Raw genomic sequence first — 16,134 nt, forward strand, 5'->3', positions numbered from 1 at the left:
CATTAATTTGCTGTGTATTACTGTTTCAGGCTGTGACATTAACTAACTAAAGTCCAATATCATTTTAACATCATGATGTGACATCCATACAACTTGAAAGTCTAACATCAGTCAACGTTTATCACTGCTTGGTTTTATGCTGTGTAATTACCCAACTAAAATTCCATTCAATGTCAAAAGCTTCATTAATCGTTGATCTTTGGTTGATTTTATGTTGTGTCATGAACTAACTAAAATTCATCTTGACGTTGATGTCTGACCTCAAACTGACATTAAGTTCTGACATCAACCCGATTTTCATATACAGCCAAAATTCAAAGTTAATCTGACGTTGGAGGCCAACCTCAATTTTAAGACTATTTGATGTCCAGTGCCATATAGGAATGAATCTAGGCAAAAAGAAGAGTCCATCCTGCAATTTTATGTTGGTAACACTTTGGGCTCTATTTTTACGATCCAGACACAAAGTCCAAAGCGCAGGGTGCAAAAGCAAAAGCAAAACAATAGAGTCTCATTTCCCATTTCCTTTACGAGTCAGTTGCGTCATGCCATGCATAGCACATTTGGTATTTACATGGCGGACTTTGTAAGTGGAAAAACTGAGTGCTTCATTAGTGAGAAAACAGTTAAACAAAGCATCTGCAGCACGAGAATGAGAGAATAAGCCTTCTCATTCTTTTCTTTCACTTCACTCTCGTGGGTAAGGAAACGGTTTGTACGTACAGACATCCATTAGCCTACATAATTAATTGAATTTGTTAAGTGCAAAGATTTGTTTTTAAAACTATTTCTTAATTAAATCTCATCTAAGCTTGTTTTAAATAAAACAAATGTAAATATGCATATAATAAATAACACTACTAATGATAATAACAATATACAAAAGCAAATTGTCATGAATAAACTGAAGAAGCCTCAGAGATGAAGAAGGAATGAAAGTAGGGTTTTTATATTAATGTAAACTAGAAAAAAATCATTTTTGTAATATTTTAATGCTTCAATTCTTTTTTATTTGTAAAGATATTTGCATATTGCTGTTCATCCTGGGTGTATTAAGCAATGTTTAAGGGAGGCGCATAACTAACGCGCTCTGCGCTGGACTTTAGACCTCTTAGCTGGTTTATTGAACAGTGTATTTTAGTTCCTCAAAATAGCAACACACCAGCAATGTGCCTTAACACATCTCCTTTTTTAGACCAGAACGCCTATAAATGCACATATGAGTGCAAATCCATTTGCTGTTTAAACAGTGTGGCGGAAAACTTCAAAATGATCCTTATGTCCAGCTGAAACTAGCAAACAACAATCGAGTGTATGATAGGGCCCTTTATTTTGATGGCCCATTTGAGATTAGTAGACTGTCTGCTTAATATCTGTTAATACAGACATTCAACAGATATTTAACGGACTATAAGAAACTTTGCAAGTACATGTCAACTTACACTAACCCTAAACCTAACCCCAACCTTAACCCCAACCTAACAGTCTATAAATATAATGAGAATTAGTTGCAATCTAAACAAACCATCAAAATAAAATGACCTTAATGTCTGCATGAAGTTGCAGAGACATTTATTACAGTATGTTGATGTACTTCCAATTAAAACTAAATATTGAGTAGGGGGCGAGGATTTCTTTTGCGCCTCATTCCCTCGTAGAAAGCTAACAGCAAGAGGGGCATGGTTAAAAATATTTTGCCCATCAAACTGATGGCATCAGAGAAGGACAGCCACTCCAAATGCAGAAGCAAATGGTCAGATTTGATTAAAGATGACCAAAACAAACATTTAATCTCAGTTCATCTAATGAATAACAATGTATAATAACAGCAAAATAAAACTGTACATTTTGATTTCACACTGACTTTAAAGGTGCACCTAATAAAGTATCCAACAAATTCCTACAGTAACTAAAAGGACAATTAGAAACATTCTAGGAGATGCAGTAAAAAAAAAAAAAAAAACTTACTTTTTTAGCAAAAATTTGTTGATAGTTTTCTGCTTTCTCATAGACTCCACTATAATCCTGTTCAGATAGACATACAATGCTCCTCCAAAACCACTGGCAATCCTGAAAAAGATATCAGAGGGATCATTTACTCACCCTTTACTTGCTCCAAACTGGTTTTGAGTGTTTTCTTCTGATGAACACAGTGGGCTCTATTTTAACAATCTAAGCACAATGTCTAAAGCACATGGTGCAAAAGCATCAAGGGCATGTCCGAATACACATTTGGTATTTTAAGGATAAAAAAATATGCTTGCTTATTCTCTTAATAAGTTATGGGTGTGTTATGAGAATAATGTGCATTAAACCAATCAGAGTCTCATCTTTCATTCCCTTTAAGAGTCAGTTGCGTTGCGCCATGGCGCATTTGCTATTTACATGGAGGACTTTGTAAGTAGAAAAACTGAATGCTTTACTGGCGAGAAAACAGACCATCTGACAAGTAAAAAAACAAGCCTTTACTTTACTCCTTTACTTTCATGGATAAGGAAACTGAAGACATCCATTAGCCTACATATTCAATTTTGTTTGTTAAGCTTAAAAGATTTCTTTAATTCCCAGCAAACGAATAAATGAATAATAATAACGATATGTGGTCAAAAGATATTTGTGTATTGCTGTACATCCTGTGTATATTAAGCAAGGTGTAAGCGTTTTAAACCTGCATAGATGTATAACTATAGCGCTCTGCACTGGACTTTAGACCAGCTTTCAGTTGGTCAGTGGCACAGTCTATTTCAATTCCTTAAAATAGCGATGTGCCAACAGTGCGCCTTAACACACCACCTTTATAGACCAGCACACACAAAGTGGCGCAAATTGATTTGCTATTTAAACAACGTGCTGCAAAACATGAAAATTAGTGTTGCGCTGTTCTGAAAATAGCAAAAAATCAAGCAAAACACGTCGTCTGCCTTATTTTTCATGATCACCAGCGATCTAACTATAGATCGCTGGAAACATTCACATTCAGAATTACAAATCTGCCATTTTATGGACTACAGATTCAGTCAGGCAACACACACACACACACCTGTCCCAAGTCACCACTGATTAGACTCTCACAGCTGTAGCTGCTCTGATTAATGGACCTAATATACAGCAAACTAACACACTGTTGGGGCTGAGTCTTGTATCCTGTAAAGTAAACAATACGATGCGTTTTCCCTGGTCTTCCTTTTCTTGTTAGACCTTGCATTGTTTTGTTTGATTTTTCCTGTATGCTGCCTGCCTTTTGCCTACATTTTCAACTCTGGATTGCCCACTGCTTACTTGACCATCCTGTTCAATTAAGGCCTGCATAAGGATCCTCACTCTGTTGTCAGCATCCATCACTGTTACAGAAGACTCCGAAACAAGAGTGTGTTAGTGCGCTGTATATATAGTCCATTAATCGGTCTGTGAGCAGCTTCAGCTGTGAGAGTCTAATCAGTGGAAACTTGGGGCAGGTGTGTGTGTGTTGCATGGCTAGATCTGTAGTCCATAAAATGAGGGATTTGTAGTTTGTCTGAATGTGCGGGTTTTCCAGCAATCTATGGTGGTTAGATCTCTGGTCATCGTGACTTTATTATGCCAGGTATATTACACTCAGGACCAAAAGAATAAATTTTGAAGAAAGCTGAAAACCTGTAATCATTGATCTGCATAGTATTTGTTTTTCCTACCTCAATGATTACAGGTTTTTGGCTTTCTTCAAATATCTCATTTTGTGTTCAGCACATTAAAGATAACCATAAAGGTTTGGAAACACTTGAGGGTGTGCAAATAAATAGTGAATAAATTGTTATTTTTAGGTCAAATATAACAGACATTCCACAAAACATTGCAAAAGGCTAAACTATAACCATTACACATTCTATTTTACGGCTTAGAGCTAAGCATAACAAGTTGGATACAGAGACTTACATTTTCCCAGCCAGCCAGACTACAACTTTCAAGTATTTGAAAGCGATAGCATAAGCTTTCCAAACAAACAGTGCTAATGAGATTTGACATTTTTAGCACAAAATGTTCTTAGACAAGGCAATTGGATTGTGTGAATTCTGTGTCGGAATTATGCAAATCAGACTTGTTTTGGGAATGCAAAAAGGCAAAGGTAAGACACAAACCCGAGCACAGCGAAAGCAGGAAGCTCTTGTAGGTCAAAAGGAAAATCCAGTCGAAAGCGTGTTTTAAAGAGGGCCGTGATGGTCTCTGCAAGATGGTGAGGAAAGAGTGACAGTCTGAGCTTTATGACGAATGAATCATTTGGCTATCATAATGGATTCCTTCCTCACCCTCATCCTTATTCCACACCGCCAGCACCCTGAAGATAAAGGCACTGAAGGTTGCAGCGAAGAATCCTCTCCAGTAGTTCCTCACGGCGAAGAACGTTGATGTGACCTCAATACTAAACAGCACTCCTGCCACAACACAGAAGATCAGACGACAAACAGCTCTGGAAAGTGTACAGGGGAACACTACTGTCTTAAATGTGATATGGCGTTATCTCCAGTGGCCAGCTATGATCACAATGTTTGGTCTTACCTCCAATGGGGGCCGCAAAGCAACAGCCCACCCCCACTGCACAGGCAGCTGACAGCATCTCTGTGTTTCTCAGCTCGTTCTGTCAGATTAACAAGAAAAACCCAATACATGCAAATCCGCTTTCAAACGACTGTCGCTGTGGTATTTTACAGGCAGCCAAGAGTGGAACAGGGTAATTACACTGACGAAGACATGAAACCGACATGCTGAACAAGGTATTGCTATGAGCACAATTAAAAAAATGGACAAGCACTGCTCTTTCATTCGTCATACGCTAACTTTGTCAACATTTGTTTGCTACGACCAGGGAGGATGAAGTCCAGGAGACGCTAATTTAAATGAAAAAAAAAATGGTAAACTTGGGAAAAAAATAATCACAAATGGAGATTAAAAAAATAAAACTAGCTTCATTTGTATTTACAGTGCATCTGGAAAATATTAATAGCGCTTTACCTTTTCCTCATTTTTTATGTTAAAGCTTTATTCCAAAATGGATTAGATTCATTTATTTCCTCAAATTGTACAAACAATATCCAATAATGACAATTTGAAAAAATAGAGTTTTTTAAATTGTTGCAAATTTGATAAAAATAAAAAAGCTGAAAAATCACATGTACATAAGTATTCACAGCTATTGCCATAAAGTTCTAATTTGAGCTCAGCTACATCCTTTTCACTGATCCTTCTTCAGATGTTTCAGCAGCTTAATTGGAGTTCACCTGTGGTCAATTTAGTCGATTAGACATGATTTGAAAAGGCATTCACTTGTAAATTTAAGGTCCCAGGGTTGACAGTGCATGTCATAGGACAAACCAAGCATGAAAACAAAGAAATTGTTTGTAGACCTCCTGTTCCTTTTTGTCCTTTCCTGTTTGTCCAGGAAATACTGCTTCACAGTGCTTTTGACCTCAGACCGGGGCGACAGTTCATCTTCCAGCAGGACAATGGCCCAAAGCACATTGTTAAAATATCAATGCAATGGCCTCACAACATGCCCAGACCTAAATCCTATTAAACATCTCTGAAGAAATCTGAAAATGGCTGTACAACATTGCTTACCATCGGACCTGGTAGAGCTTGAGAGGTACTGCAAAGAGGAAAAAATTCCCAAAGACAGGTGTGGCAAGTTTGTGGCATCATCCTCAAAAAGACTTAAGGCTTTAATTGCTGCCAAAGGTGCATCAACAGAGCATTGAGCAAAGGCTTTGAATACTTATGTACATGTGATTTTTCAGTTTTTTTTTATTTTTTTATAAATTTGCCACAATTTAAAAAAATCTTTGTCATATTGTCATTATGAGGTATTGTGTGTAGAATTCTAAGGAAATAAATGAGTTTAATCCATTTTGGAATAAGGCTGTAAAATAAAAAAAAGATGTGGAAAAAGTGAAGTGCTATGACTACTTTCCGAATTTACTGTACTGTAAAGCAGGGGTCACCAATTTCGGTCCTGGAGGGCCGGTGTCCCTGCAGGGTTTAGCTCCAACTTGCCTCAAAACACCTGCCTGGATGTTTCAAGCATACTTGGTAAGACCTTGATAAGCTTGTTCAGGTGTGTTTGATGAGGGTTGGAGCTAACATCTGCAGGACACCGGCCTTCCAGGAACAAGTTTGGTGACCACTGCTGTAAAGCTTTCAATCAGTCTGATCACATGGACACAGCTAAACATGATAACAGCTGCATCTTACCTTGTTTCCCTCAAAGGGCTCTTCCTTCAGCAGTAAATCAAAATAACACATATACATGTGAGTATCTGCACTGTGCGTTCGTTCAAAGCTTATCAATACTAAAAGTATTTTAAACACTGCATACCAAAGAAAATATAAAGGAAATGTTGATTTACCTCTTTCCCTTCGTGAACAGTTTGGGGGTGGTTGGATTTGATAATGTTTTGTAGAAAAGTCCAATGTTCTGAATCAATCAATCAATCAATCAATCAATCAATCAATCAATCTATCTATCTATCTATCTATCTATCTATCTATCTATCTATCTATCTATCTATCTATCTATCTATCTATCTATCTATCTATCTATCTATCTATCTATCTATCTATCTATCTATCTATCTGTGCATCCTTCCATCTGTCTCTTTCCATCCATCCATCCATCCATCCATCCATCCATCCATCCATCCATCCATCCATCCATCCATCCATCCATCCATCCATTCATCCATCCATCCATCCATCCATCCATCCATCCATCCATCCATCCATCCATCCATCCATCCACCCACCTGTCTGTCCATCCATTTTTATATATATATCCTTCTATTTATTCATCTATCTCTCTGTCTGTCCATCCATCCATCCATACTTCCATCAACCTGTCTCTGTCCATTCGTGCTTCTCTCTATCCATCCTTTTATCCATCTATGTCTGTCCATCCATCCATCCATCCATCCATCCATCCATCCATCCATCCATCCATCCATCCATCCATACATTCATTCACCTATCTGTCTGTTCATCCATCCTTTTATCCATGCATCCGTCCATCCATGCATCCTTCCATTTGCCTATCTCTCTCTGTCCATCCATCCATCCATCCATCCATCCATCCATCCATCCATCCATCCATCATCTGTCTCGTTTATCTATCATTTTATCCATCCATCCAACCACCCATCCATCCGTCTATCTGTCTCTACCATCCATCATTTTATCCATTCATCCCTCTGTCTTTCTGTCGATCCATCTATCTATTTATCCATCTTTTTATTCACCATCCATCCTTACATCCATTCATTATCAATCCATCTATTCATTTTTCCATCCATTTATACTTACATTAATTCATCCATCCTTTTATCTAGCCGCCTATCTGTCTCTGTCCATTCATCCATCCATACATACATTTATGCATTCTTTTATCCATCCATCCATCCATCCATCCATCCATCAATCCATACATCCATCCATCCATACATCCATTACAATATGGCAAAATCATCCTCTGTATATTGCAGCTAGCATATTTTTCTTTCATCCAGGCCTGAACTGGAGCTCATTCATATCTCGCACTCAAACGTAACACCCACAGGTATGAGGTGTCAGACAAATAATTATCAGCACGGCCCGTTACCCCGAAACCCACTGCCTGATTGACTGTGTAAACATGCCATTGACATTTGCCTAATTAAAGTGCATTCAATTACAGCGCAACAGTTAAAATGTGCTGGAATGTTTATGGTCTCCGATTTTCTGTCAGATTCACTCTGCCCTAACAACATGTTATTGATCCATTCCCCGGCATGCTGTGATTTCTCAGGTTGCGTTGTGGGTAAAGTATAAAGGCTTGATGTGGCATCACACAAAGGCCGTACGACTCGACTCATTTTAAGCGTGATTTACAAAGGCTCCGTTCACTGTGCATCCAAATCCCTCAAGAACCAATACCTTATGTAGTCTGACTAATCAAGGTCTAACGGAAAACCCTAGAGATCCCTCAGCTGCTTGTTTGTATGATACACGCAGATGAGACTGGAAGAACAAGGCCATGACGTTCCAAGTGCAGTGACATGTAAAGTGATGATACAAACACAAGTCATTGGCAACGCTTTATAATATCTCTCATTAATAGATAATTATTAATAGCCCCTTTCATTAAAAGGGCTTTAACTAGTGTATTATGATGTGTATGGGTCAATAGGTAAAGTACAGTCAAAAATTATAAGCAGATCTGCACCCAAAATGTTTATTTTTTGGCTTCTTTTATTTTAAACACTTAGACACAGAAGTAAAAGAGTAGGTGTCTGAAAATATCAGACAGATTCAAACTCATATGTGCACCAAAAAGGTAATAATTTACAATACGTTTTCAATTGTTAGTTAAGACTAGCATTGAACACATTTTCATAGGGATTTATACATTAGTATCTCTATGAATGCTTTAAAATGACACATTTTTGAGTGAATTATTAATTCATTCATTCCTTTTCCTTTACCTTAGTCTCTTATTTATCTAGGATCGCCACAGCAGAATGAACCGCCAACTATTCCGGCATATGTTTTACACAGCGGATGCCCTTCCAGCACCCAGTACTGGGAAACACCCATACACTCTCACATTCACACACTATGGCCAATTTAGTTTACCCAACTCATTTTTAGTGCATGCCTTTGGACTGTGGGAGAAACCTACGCGTATACGGGGAGAACATGCAAACTCCACACAGAAATGCCAACTGGCCCAGCCAGGACTCGAACCAGAGACCTTCTTGCTGGGAGGCAAGTGTGCTAACCACTGAGCCACTTTGCCACCTAAAGTGAATTAAGATAAAAATTTATATAATAACATATTAATATTTTTAACATAAATTAGCCTATTACAAGGCTCTATGTAGGTACTCAATTCTGATTGGTCAATTATAATATTACAAGGTATGTTTTTCTAACGAAATCTCAAGGCAATTGTAACTTTTTGATTTAGTGGCTAATTTATATTAAATTGTACATTTTATAACGATATGCTCATTCCTCAATGAGGAGAAGGCTTAGAGGTGTGTTTTGAGGGCACACTTCCTTTTAAAAATCATACGTTATTATATTAAATTGTATGAATTTGTAGAAATTAGTCAATATGTAAATTTGTTATGTTTCCTCATGAGATCGAGCTTCCCAAAAAACAACTGCTGAAACTGATAACATAGGCTCATTTGCGTACTACGAATCAGCTTCACTATTAGTGAATACATTTATGTTTATATCTGTCAAGGAGCTGTACTGGATTGTTTGGCGCCATCTTGTGACTGAATAATAAGCAGATTAGTGTAGGCTGCGTCCAGCCATTTTAGTTTTTGTCTGCATCACATTTAATTAGAGGTAATACATTTCCACATAAAAATATAGTAATTTATGATAAATAATATTGTGTTTTCAAACCATACTATGGTAAAGTCTATTATACTGTATTTTTATAGTGTTTACAACACAAGTAAATGAATGCTCCAGCATACAAAAGTATTAATTATGCAGAAGTGGTAAATTGCAGATAAATACTGCAGTATACTTTGCTGCAGTAAACTGTTGTGTATTGTAGGATAACATCCACTAAAGTTACAATATTAGGTCATCTGTGAATATTACTAAAGTTATACTAGAATTGCCTCAACACCAATTACCTTTCACCTGTTTTATGCCCGCTCAGATCAATGTTTTGTGTCTAATTCAGGGCTATTCAATTGATGGCCGTGCGTCTGTTCAATACAGCACGAGCTACAGTTGAAGGCTGCACAGAGAGTGAGTCACGTGACATTAAGCGATAGGTGCGAGCTGCCAAAAACATTTGGATATGTTTGTAGAAAAGGCCTTTTGTATCGTTAATAGAGATGCAATGATTAGCCGATTTCACAATTGATCACACTTTAATTCAATGCAGTTAATTAATCATAAAGGCTTCTCAACGCCACATTTCTGTTGCACAGAACAAAACTGCTGCAACTAAACAAAGTTATGCCAACTGTGTGCTAGTTTAAAGTTCTAAGCTTTTACCTAGGCTAATACACAAGCACATTGGATTAACTGTAGCAGCAGGCTGTTCACATAATGCGTCTTTTCCGCACGCAAGTTCATTATTTCCAATGGAGACGTGGACATGTTGGGAGCGGTGCGCACACAGTAGAAATCATCTCACGCTGTAGTGGTTGCGTGCTTTTAGTGCAATGTAAACAAAAGATACATTGAACGAGTTATTGCAAATTATTAAAATGATTATGTATGTATGAACGCAGATAATAACAACAGTTCATTTGAATTATTAGCTAATTAGTTAAATTAACATTAGACAAATCAGATTTTTCATTTTTTCTTATTTTTATTTATTTATTCATTCCTTCGTCACTTATGTTTATTTTTTAAAATGATCACTCATGTTAAAATCAAAAACTTTTTCCAAAGAGAAAAATGCACTATTGTTTGCTTCTTATTAATATTTTGTGCTGTATTTGGTTACTAAGCAGCAATAAACAACACTTTAAATATGTTTTCTTGTGATTTTCGAAACTCGTATTGTTTTGATTTTAATAAATGCATAATAATGGTGATAACTATGAAACCATGGTTCTTCTTTAGACTATAATCTTACAACCAAAATCTATAATCATTGTATCCCTAAATGTTACAGAGTTCAAAACATAACATATGGATGTGTCTGAATAGAAGCCTTCTTGAGCTATACACTGATTTTGTTGGGCTTTGAAATAAATTTGAATATGTGGTAACACTTTATTTTGATTGTTCACTTGAGTATTAGTAGACTGTCTGCTTAATATCTGTAGATATTGAGATTCAAAAGATATTTAACTGACTATAAGAAACTTTGCAAGTATGTAACCCCAACCTTAACCCCAATCAAACAGTCTACTTATAATCTAATGAGAATAAGTTGGCATGTAGCTGCAATGTACCTTAAATTTAACAAATGGACCATCAAAATAAAGTGTGACCGAATATGTTTGTAAAAAAAAGCCACATTGTACAATGCAGTGATGTTATGTAGTTTCAAAATACAGCATATTAATGTTTTAATGTAGAAAAAGCCAATGTGGGTGCCTTGAGGAGCAAAAATACAGCATTTCGGCTCTTATATTGATGTTGTGTCATCGCTTATATTGCAAGTCATATCTCTTCGGCCCCTCATTTGGGATGCTTTTCATGAACTGGCCCCCATGACAAACTAATTGAACAGCCCTGGTCTAATTGTTCAGTTTTGCTGAGAGTAGCCATATAAAAAGCAGAATAATGTACATTTAGATGGTTGTTTTTGCAGAATAAAGCCTTTCTGGAGAACAACTACCTAGATTATTACCACACTATCCCTTATTAACTTAAATTACAGACAACATGAAGGAATTAAGTTAGCTCATTAGTTTTTACAAATTTAAGTGGATTAATCATAAAACAATCAAGTTGTCTTAAAAAAACAACTCAAGAATTGTGTTGTTTCAATTCATTTTATATAAATAGTTTGAACAAACAGCAAACATCATTTTTTGGAGTGCTTAACAAAGCAATATCTAATTGTTTAATATAACGGCGTTTTTATGAAACACAACAACAATATTTGGCAATGCTAATGTTCTTAATAGAAGTTATAATAAAGTGTTGCCAATGTATGAAATGTCAGAAAGTTACTGAAAAATGACAGCTTTACTAGAGGCGTTTCTCACCATGTAGATTCCTCCAAACAAGGCCATGAATTTGCTCAACAGAGCAGCACACAGACTGGCAACGTGAACAAACGGTCCCTAGAGGACGCAAGAGGAGATTGAAATAACAGATGTGATCACAGGCCAAGGGCTTAAAGTATTGCAGCATTAGCGAGCTTATCTGGGATCAGATATCCCCATCTCATGCACCTCTTTGCCCAGAGGCATGCCACTTCCAAGGGCACAAGTTAAGCCAATCACTTTGGCGACGAAGGTTTTGAAAGTGAGGTACTCTTTCAGCACCACACCTCGGAGGATGGTCTTCATCTCTGGGATCCCAGAGCCTGGAGGAAGAAATGACCAATGGGGGTTACAAAGAGATCTGAGAGCACATAAAGGCCGTTTGACGTAAATTGATTACGTGAGTCAGTGTGTGCGTTGCTCTCTCTCACCCACTGCCTGTGGCGCCAAGATCTGTGTGAAGCCGGCGGAGAAGGTGATGAGGACCACTGGGTACGTGACCCAGGCCAGATACTGCAGCAACATGTTACTGTGCAGACCGCGGTACATCCACTTCTGTGCTGCAGACACCGACACACACACACAGCACATAATTACACCTCTGCAGAGGACTGCGCTTATGTACTACTCTGTTATTTTTAGTCAAAATAGTGTGAGTAGTGCTTTCACGCTGAAAATTATATAAAGAGAAAGTGTTACTATGCAGACCAGCGTACATCCATTTCTGTGCTGCCGACATAATTACAGCTCTGAAGAGGCATAAGGTGCATACTAATTGGCATGCACTATTCTGTTACATTTTGGGTGTGAATGAGCGATTGTCATACTTGAAATGGATAACCTTGGGTCACTCTAAACCCCAGGAAAAGAAAATCCAGAGTAATCTCGCTTCATGTTTCAGAATACTTTACTTAGTGTTCACAGTTACCGCTGGATGTTTGCTGATGTTTCACACTGTACATTCCTGAACCCTGAAGTTTACTTTCTTATTTGCATTTCTTTAGTGGCTCTCAAAGGCATCCTGATCTTATGTGCTGACTGCACTATTTCTCAAAATGGAGTTTTCAGACTATAAATGCAGGAAATTTCCAGGTTCTTTGTTTTACATCACCATTTGACATACATCTACTCATGTGCTGAAACTGCTGTTTACACTGCAAAAATGCTTTCTTACTTATAGTTTTCAGTTACAGTGTTCAGCCTCACTGACAAGTGGCAGATCCATTTGTATTGAAGTTTAAAGGTGCCATAGCATTTATACAATATGTCAACTTTTTTATGATGTCTAAACAGAAGGTATGTGGCGTAGATGAGTGCAAAAACTTTGTATATATACTTACTGGCCACTTTATTAGGTACAAGTGCTTGTTAATGCAAATTTCTAATTAGCCAATCACATGGCAGCAAGTCAAGGCATTTAGGCTTGTAGGCATGGTCAATGAGGAAGAAAGGCGAGTTAAGGTGACTTTGAACATGGCATGGTTGTTGGTGCTTGACAGGCTGGTCTGAGTATTTTAGAAACTGCTGATCTATTGGAATTTTCACACAACCATCTCTAAGGTTTACAGAGAATGGTTCAAAAAGGAGAAAAAATTAGCTGTGAGCGGCAGTTCTGTGGGTGCAAATGCCTTGTTGATGCCAGAGGTCAGAGGAGAATGGCCCGACTGGTTCCAGCTGTTTGAAAGGCAACAGTAACTCAAATAACCACTTGTTAAAACTGAAGTATGCAGAACAGCATCTCTGCACAAAGCATCGAACCTTGAGGCGGATGTGCTACAGCAGCAGAAGACCACACCGAGTGCCACTCCTGTTAGCTAAGAACAAGAAACTAAGGCTACAATTTGCACAGGCTCACCAAAATTAGACAACAGAAGATTGGAAAAACTTTGCCTGGACTGATTTCGATTTCTGCTGCAACATTCGGATGGATGGGTCAGAACTGGGCGTCAACAACATAAAAGCATGGATCCATCCTGCCTTGTATCAACGGTTCAGGCTGCTGGTGGTGATGTTATGGTGTGGGTGATTTTTTTCTTGGCACACTTTAGGCTCATTAGTATTCATTGTGCAGAATTGTGTATTGTTGCTGACCATGTCCATGCCTTTATGGCCATAGTGTACCCATCTTCTGTTGGCTACTTTCAGCAGAATAACACGCTATGTCAAATGGCCTCTGGAGTCACCAGATGTCAATCTAATAAAGCACCTTTGGGATGTGGTGGAACAGAGAATTCGCATCATGGATGTGCAGCCAACAAATCTGCAGCAACTGCGTGATGCTATCATGTCAATATGGGCCAAAATCTCTGAGGAATATTGCCAGTTCCTTGTTGAATCTATGCCAAAAAGGATTAAGGCAGTTCTGAAGGCAAAAGGGGATCCAACCCAGTACTAGCAAGGTGTGCCTAAAAAAGTGACCAGTGAGTGTACATAGTAAGTATGACACAAGCTTAAATACATTTAAAAATAAGGGTAAAAAATGTTCATTGTTGTAATCTCCTTAGGAAACATTGTGCCAAATCAAACGCTGTTGGGGGCATGCATATTAATGATCCTTTGTGAATCTTCACAGTCATTGCATTGTTTTAATTGGCCTTTTTTTCACTGGGATTTTACACTAACAGGATTTACAAGAGTAAGAAAACAATAGTCTTTGAGTCTCATTCATTCATTCTTTCATTCTTTCATTCATTTTCTTTTTAGCTTAGACCCTTTATTAATCAAGGGTCGCCACAGCGGAATGAACCGCCAACTTGTCCAGCATATGTTTTACACGGCGGATGCCCTTCCAGCCGCAACCCATTTCTGGAAAACCATACACTCTCATTCACACACATACACTACGGACAATTTTAGCATACCTAATTCACCAGTACCACATGTCTTTGGACTGTGGGGGAAACAGGAGCACCTGGAGGAATCCCACGCATATGCAGGGAGAACATGCAAACTCCACACAGAAATGCCAACTGACCCAGCCAAGGCTTGAATCAGCTATCTTCTTGCTGTTAGGTGACAGCACTACCTACTGCACCACCGCGTTGCCTGTTTGAGTGTCATGTTATGTCATGTCAATTCATTTAATCCTTTACTTGTCAGCTTAGTCCCTTTATAAATCCGGGATCACCACAGCGGAATGAACCGCCAACTTATCCAGCACATTTTTTTTTACGCAGCAGATGCCCTTCCAGCCGCAACCCTTCTCTGGGAAACATGTAGGTAGTGTAGTGCTGTAAGGCGACAGCACTACCTACTGCGCCACTGCACTGCATAAACTTATATTATTATTCATTATTTTCATGGCACCTTTTAACTGATGATTGATGTAATCTGGAAAACTGTTCAAAGCCTGTTTATATTCACCTGAATACATTTACAGTATGTGCATATTAAAAACTACAATATCAAAACAAAAGTATGGAACCAGTGTAAGATGTGCCAACATTTTTTAAAAGTGTTTCTAACAATTTTATTGCCAGATATATAGTTTGGGCTATCAACAATTCAATTTTATGTTTTCAAGGCCTGTTCAAGACGTTAAATTACAGTGGTGAATGTACGTTGTTATTTTATATTTTACTATTAATTTTCTGTATTTAAATGCCTGAAAACAATGAAAAAAACATCAAGACACCAGTTGTTCTATTTGTATCACTGACTGTTGTAATAATCAGCTTGTAATTTATTATATTTTATGCACATGCACCCCCTTATAAAATGTGTGGATGTATATATAAACTGCGGCTAGATTCACAGTAAATAAAGTTTCACACTTTGACATTTTACTCTGAATTCTAACATAACACAGCCATTTTATACTTTTGGTGTGTACAGCGTATGATAATTTACAATAAGAAAAACTCTAACTTCAAACACTGTATATGGATGGTTTAATTATATTTTCTTAAAAAAATATATATTTTTCTTAAAAAAAAAAAACTATTTTCTAATTTCTAAGAACAGGACTGGGTACTTCAGGGATGCATCCGGAAGCCATAAAATGCTGCCATTAAATGATGCATTCAAGGTGGGAAGGCATCTAGGCATCCTAATTCTAATCCAGCTTCACTTCCTTTCTCCTTGGAGACCTTCATCTGATTGATTTTTGAAGGCAGCATATATGTATATTTCGCCGCCTTTGATACCCTATAATCCTGCGCATTTCATTTCTGACAGTTGAGATAAAAATAAATAAATAAAGAAGCTGTCTGAAAGCTGTTTGGCGGTGACTTTGTGTGTAAATATAAACTTTTTCCACTTTTAATATCATTTATTGCAATAAATTTGTATTGTAGTATTAAATTATTAACCTATACACAACTATACAGTATACTTTATACTATATATTGTGTATATTTATTATGTATGTACAGTTAAAGTCAGAATTGTAACCCTTTGAATTTTTTTGTCTTTTTTTTAAATGTTTGCT

General features: G+C 37.5%; 1 protein-coding gene across 6 annotated transcripts in view; it reads right to left on the reverse strand.

Annotated features, from left to right (window-relative positions):
• Positions 1 to 16,134, reverse strand: part of clcn2a (chloride channel, voltage-sensitive 2a) — a 165,603-nt gene that overhangs the window by 37,770 nt on the left and 111,699 nt on the right. For 4 of the 6 annotated variants that reach the window (XM_087238591.1, XM_087238588.1, XM_087238589.1 and 1 more), the window contains exons 4-11: positions 12,137 to 12,265; positions 11,895 to 12,028; positions 11,706 to 11,783; positions 6,223 to 6,246; positions 4,534 to 4,612; positions 4,284 to 4,409; positions 4,116 to 4,200; positions 1,969 to 2,070 (exon numbers count right to left, since the gene is read on the reverse strand). In XM_087238591.1, the coding sequence (XP_087094717.1) occupies positions 1,969 to 2,070; positions 4,116 to 4,200; positions 4,284 to 4,409; positions 4,534 to 4,612; positions 6,223 to 6,246; positions 11,706 to 11,783; positions 11,895 to 12,028; positions 12,137 to 12,265 (757 nt within the window). The remainder of the gene's footprint in view (positions 1 to 1,968; positions 2,071 to 4,115; positions 4,201 to 4,283; positions 4,410 to 4,533; positions 4,613 to 6,222; positions 6,247 to 11,705; positions 11,784 to 11,894; positions 12,029 to 12,136; positions 12,266 to 16,134) is intronic. The other 2 variants (XM_087238592.1, XM_087238590.1) reach the window with 1 other exon arrangement.

This window comes from Danio rerio, chromosome 2 (assembly GCF_052040795.2).
Source record: "Danio rerio strain M-AB ecotype USA chromosome 2, GRCz13ab, whole genome shotgun sequence".
NCBI classification, from domain to species: Eukaryota; Metazoa; Chordata; class Actinopteri; order Cypriniformes; family Danionidae; genus Danio; species Danio rerio.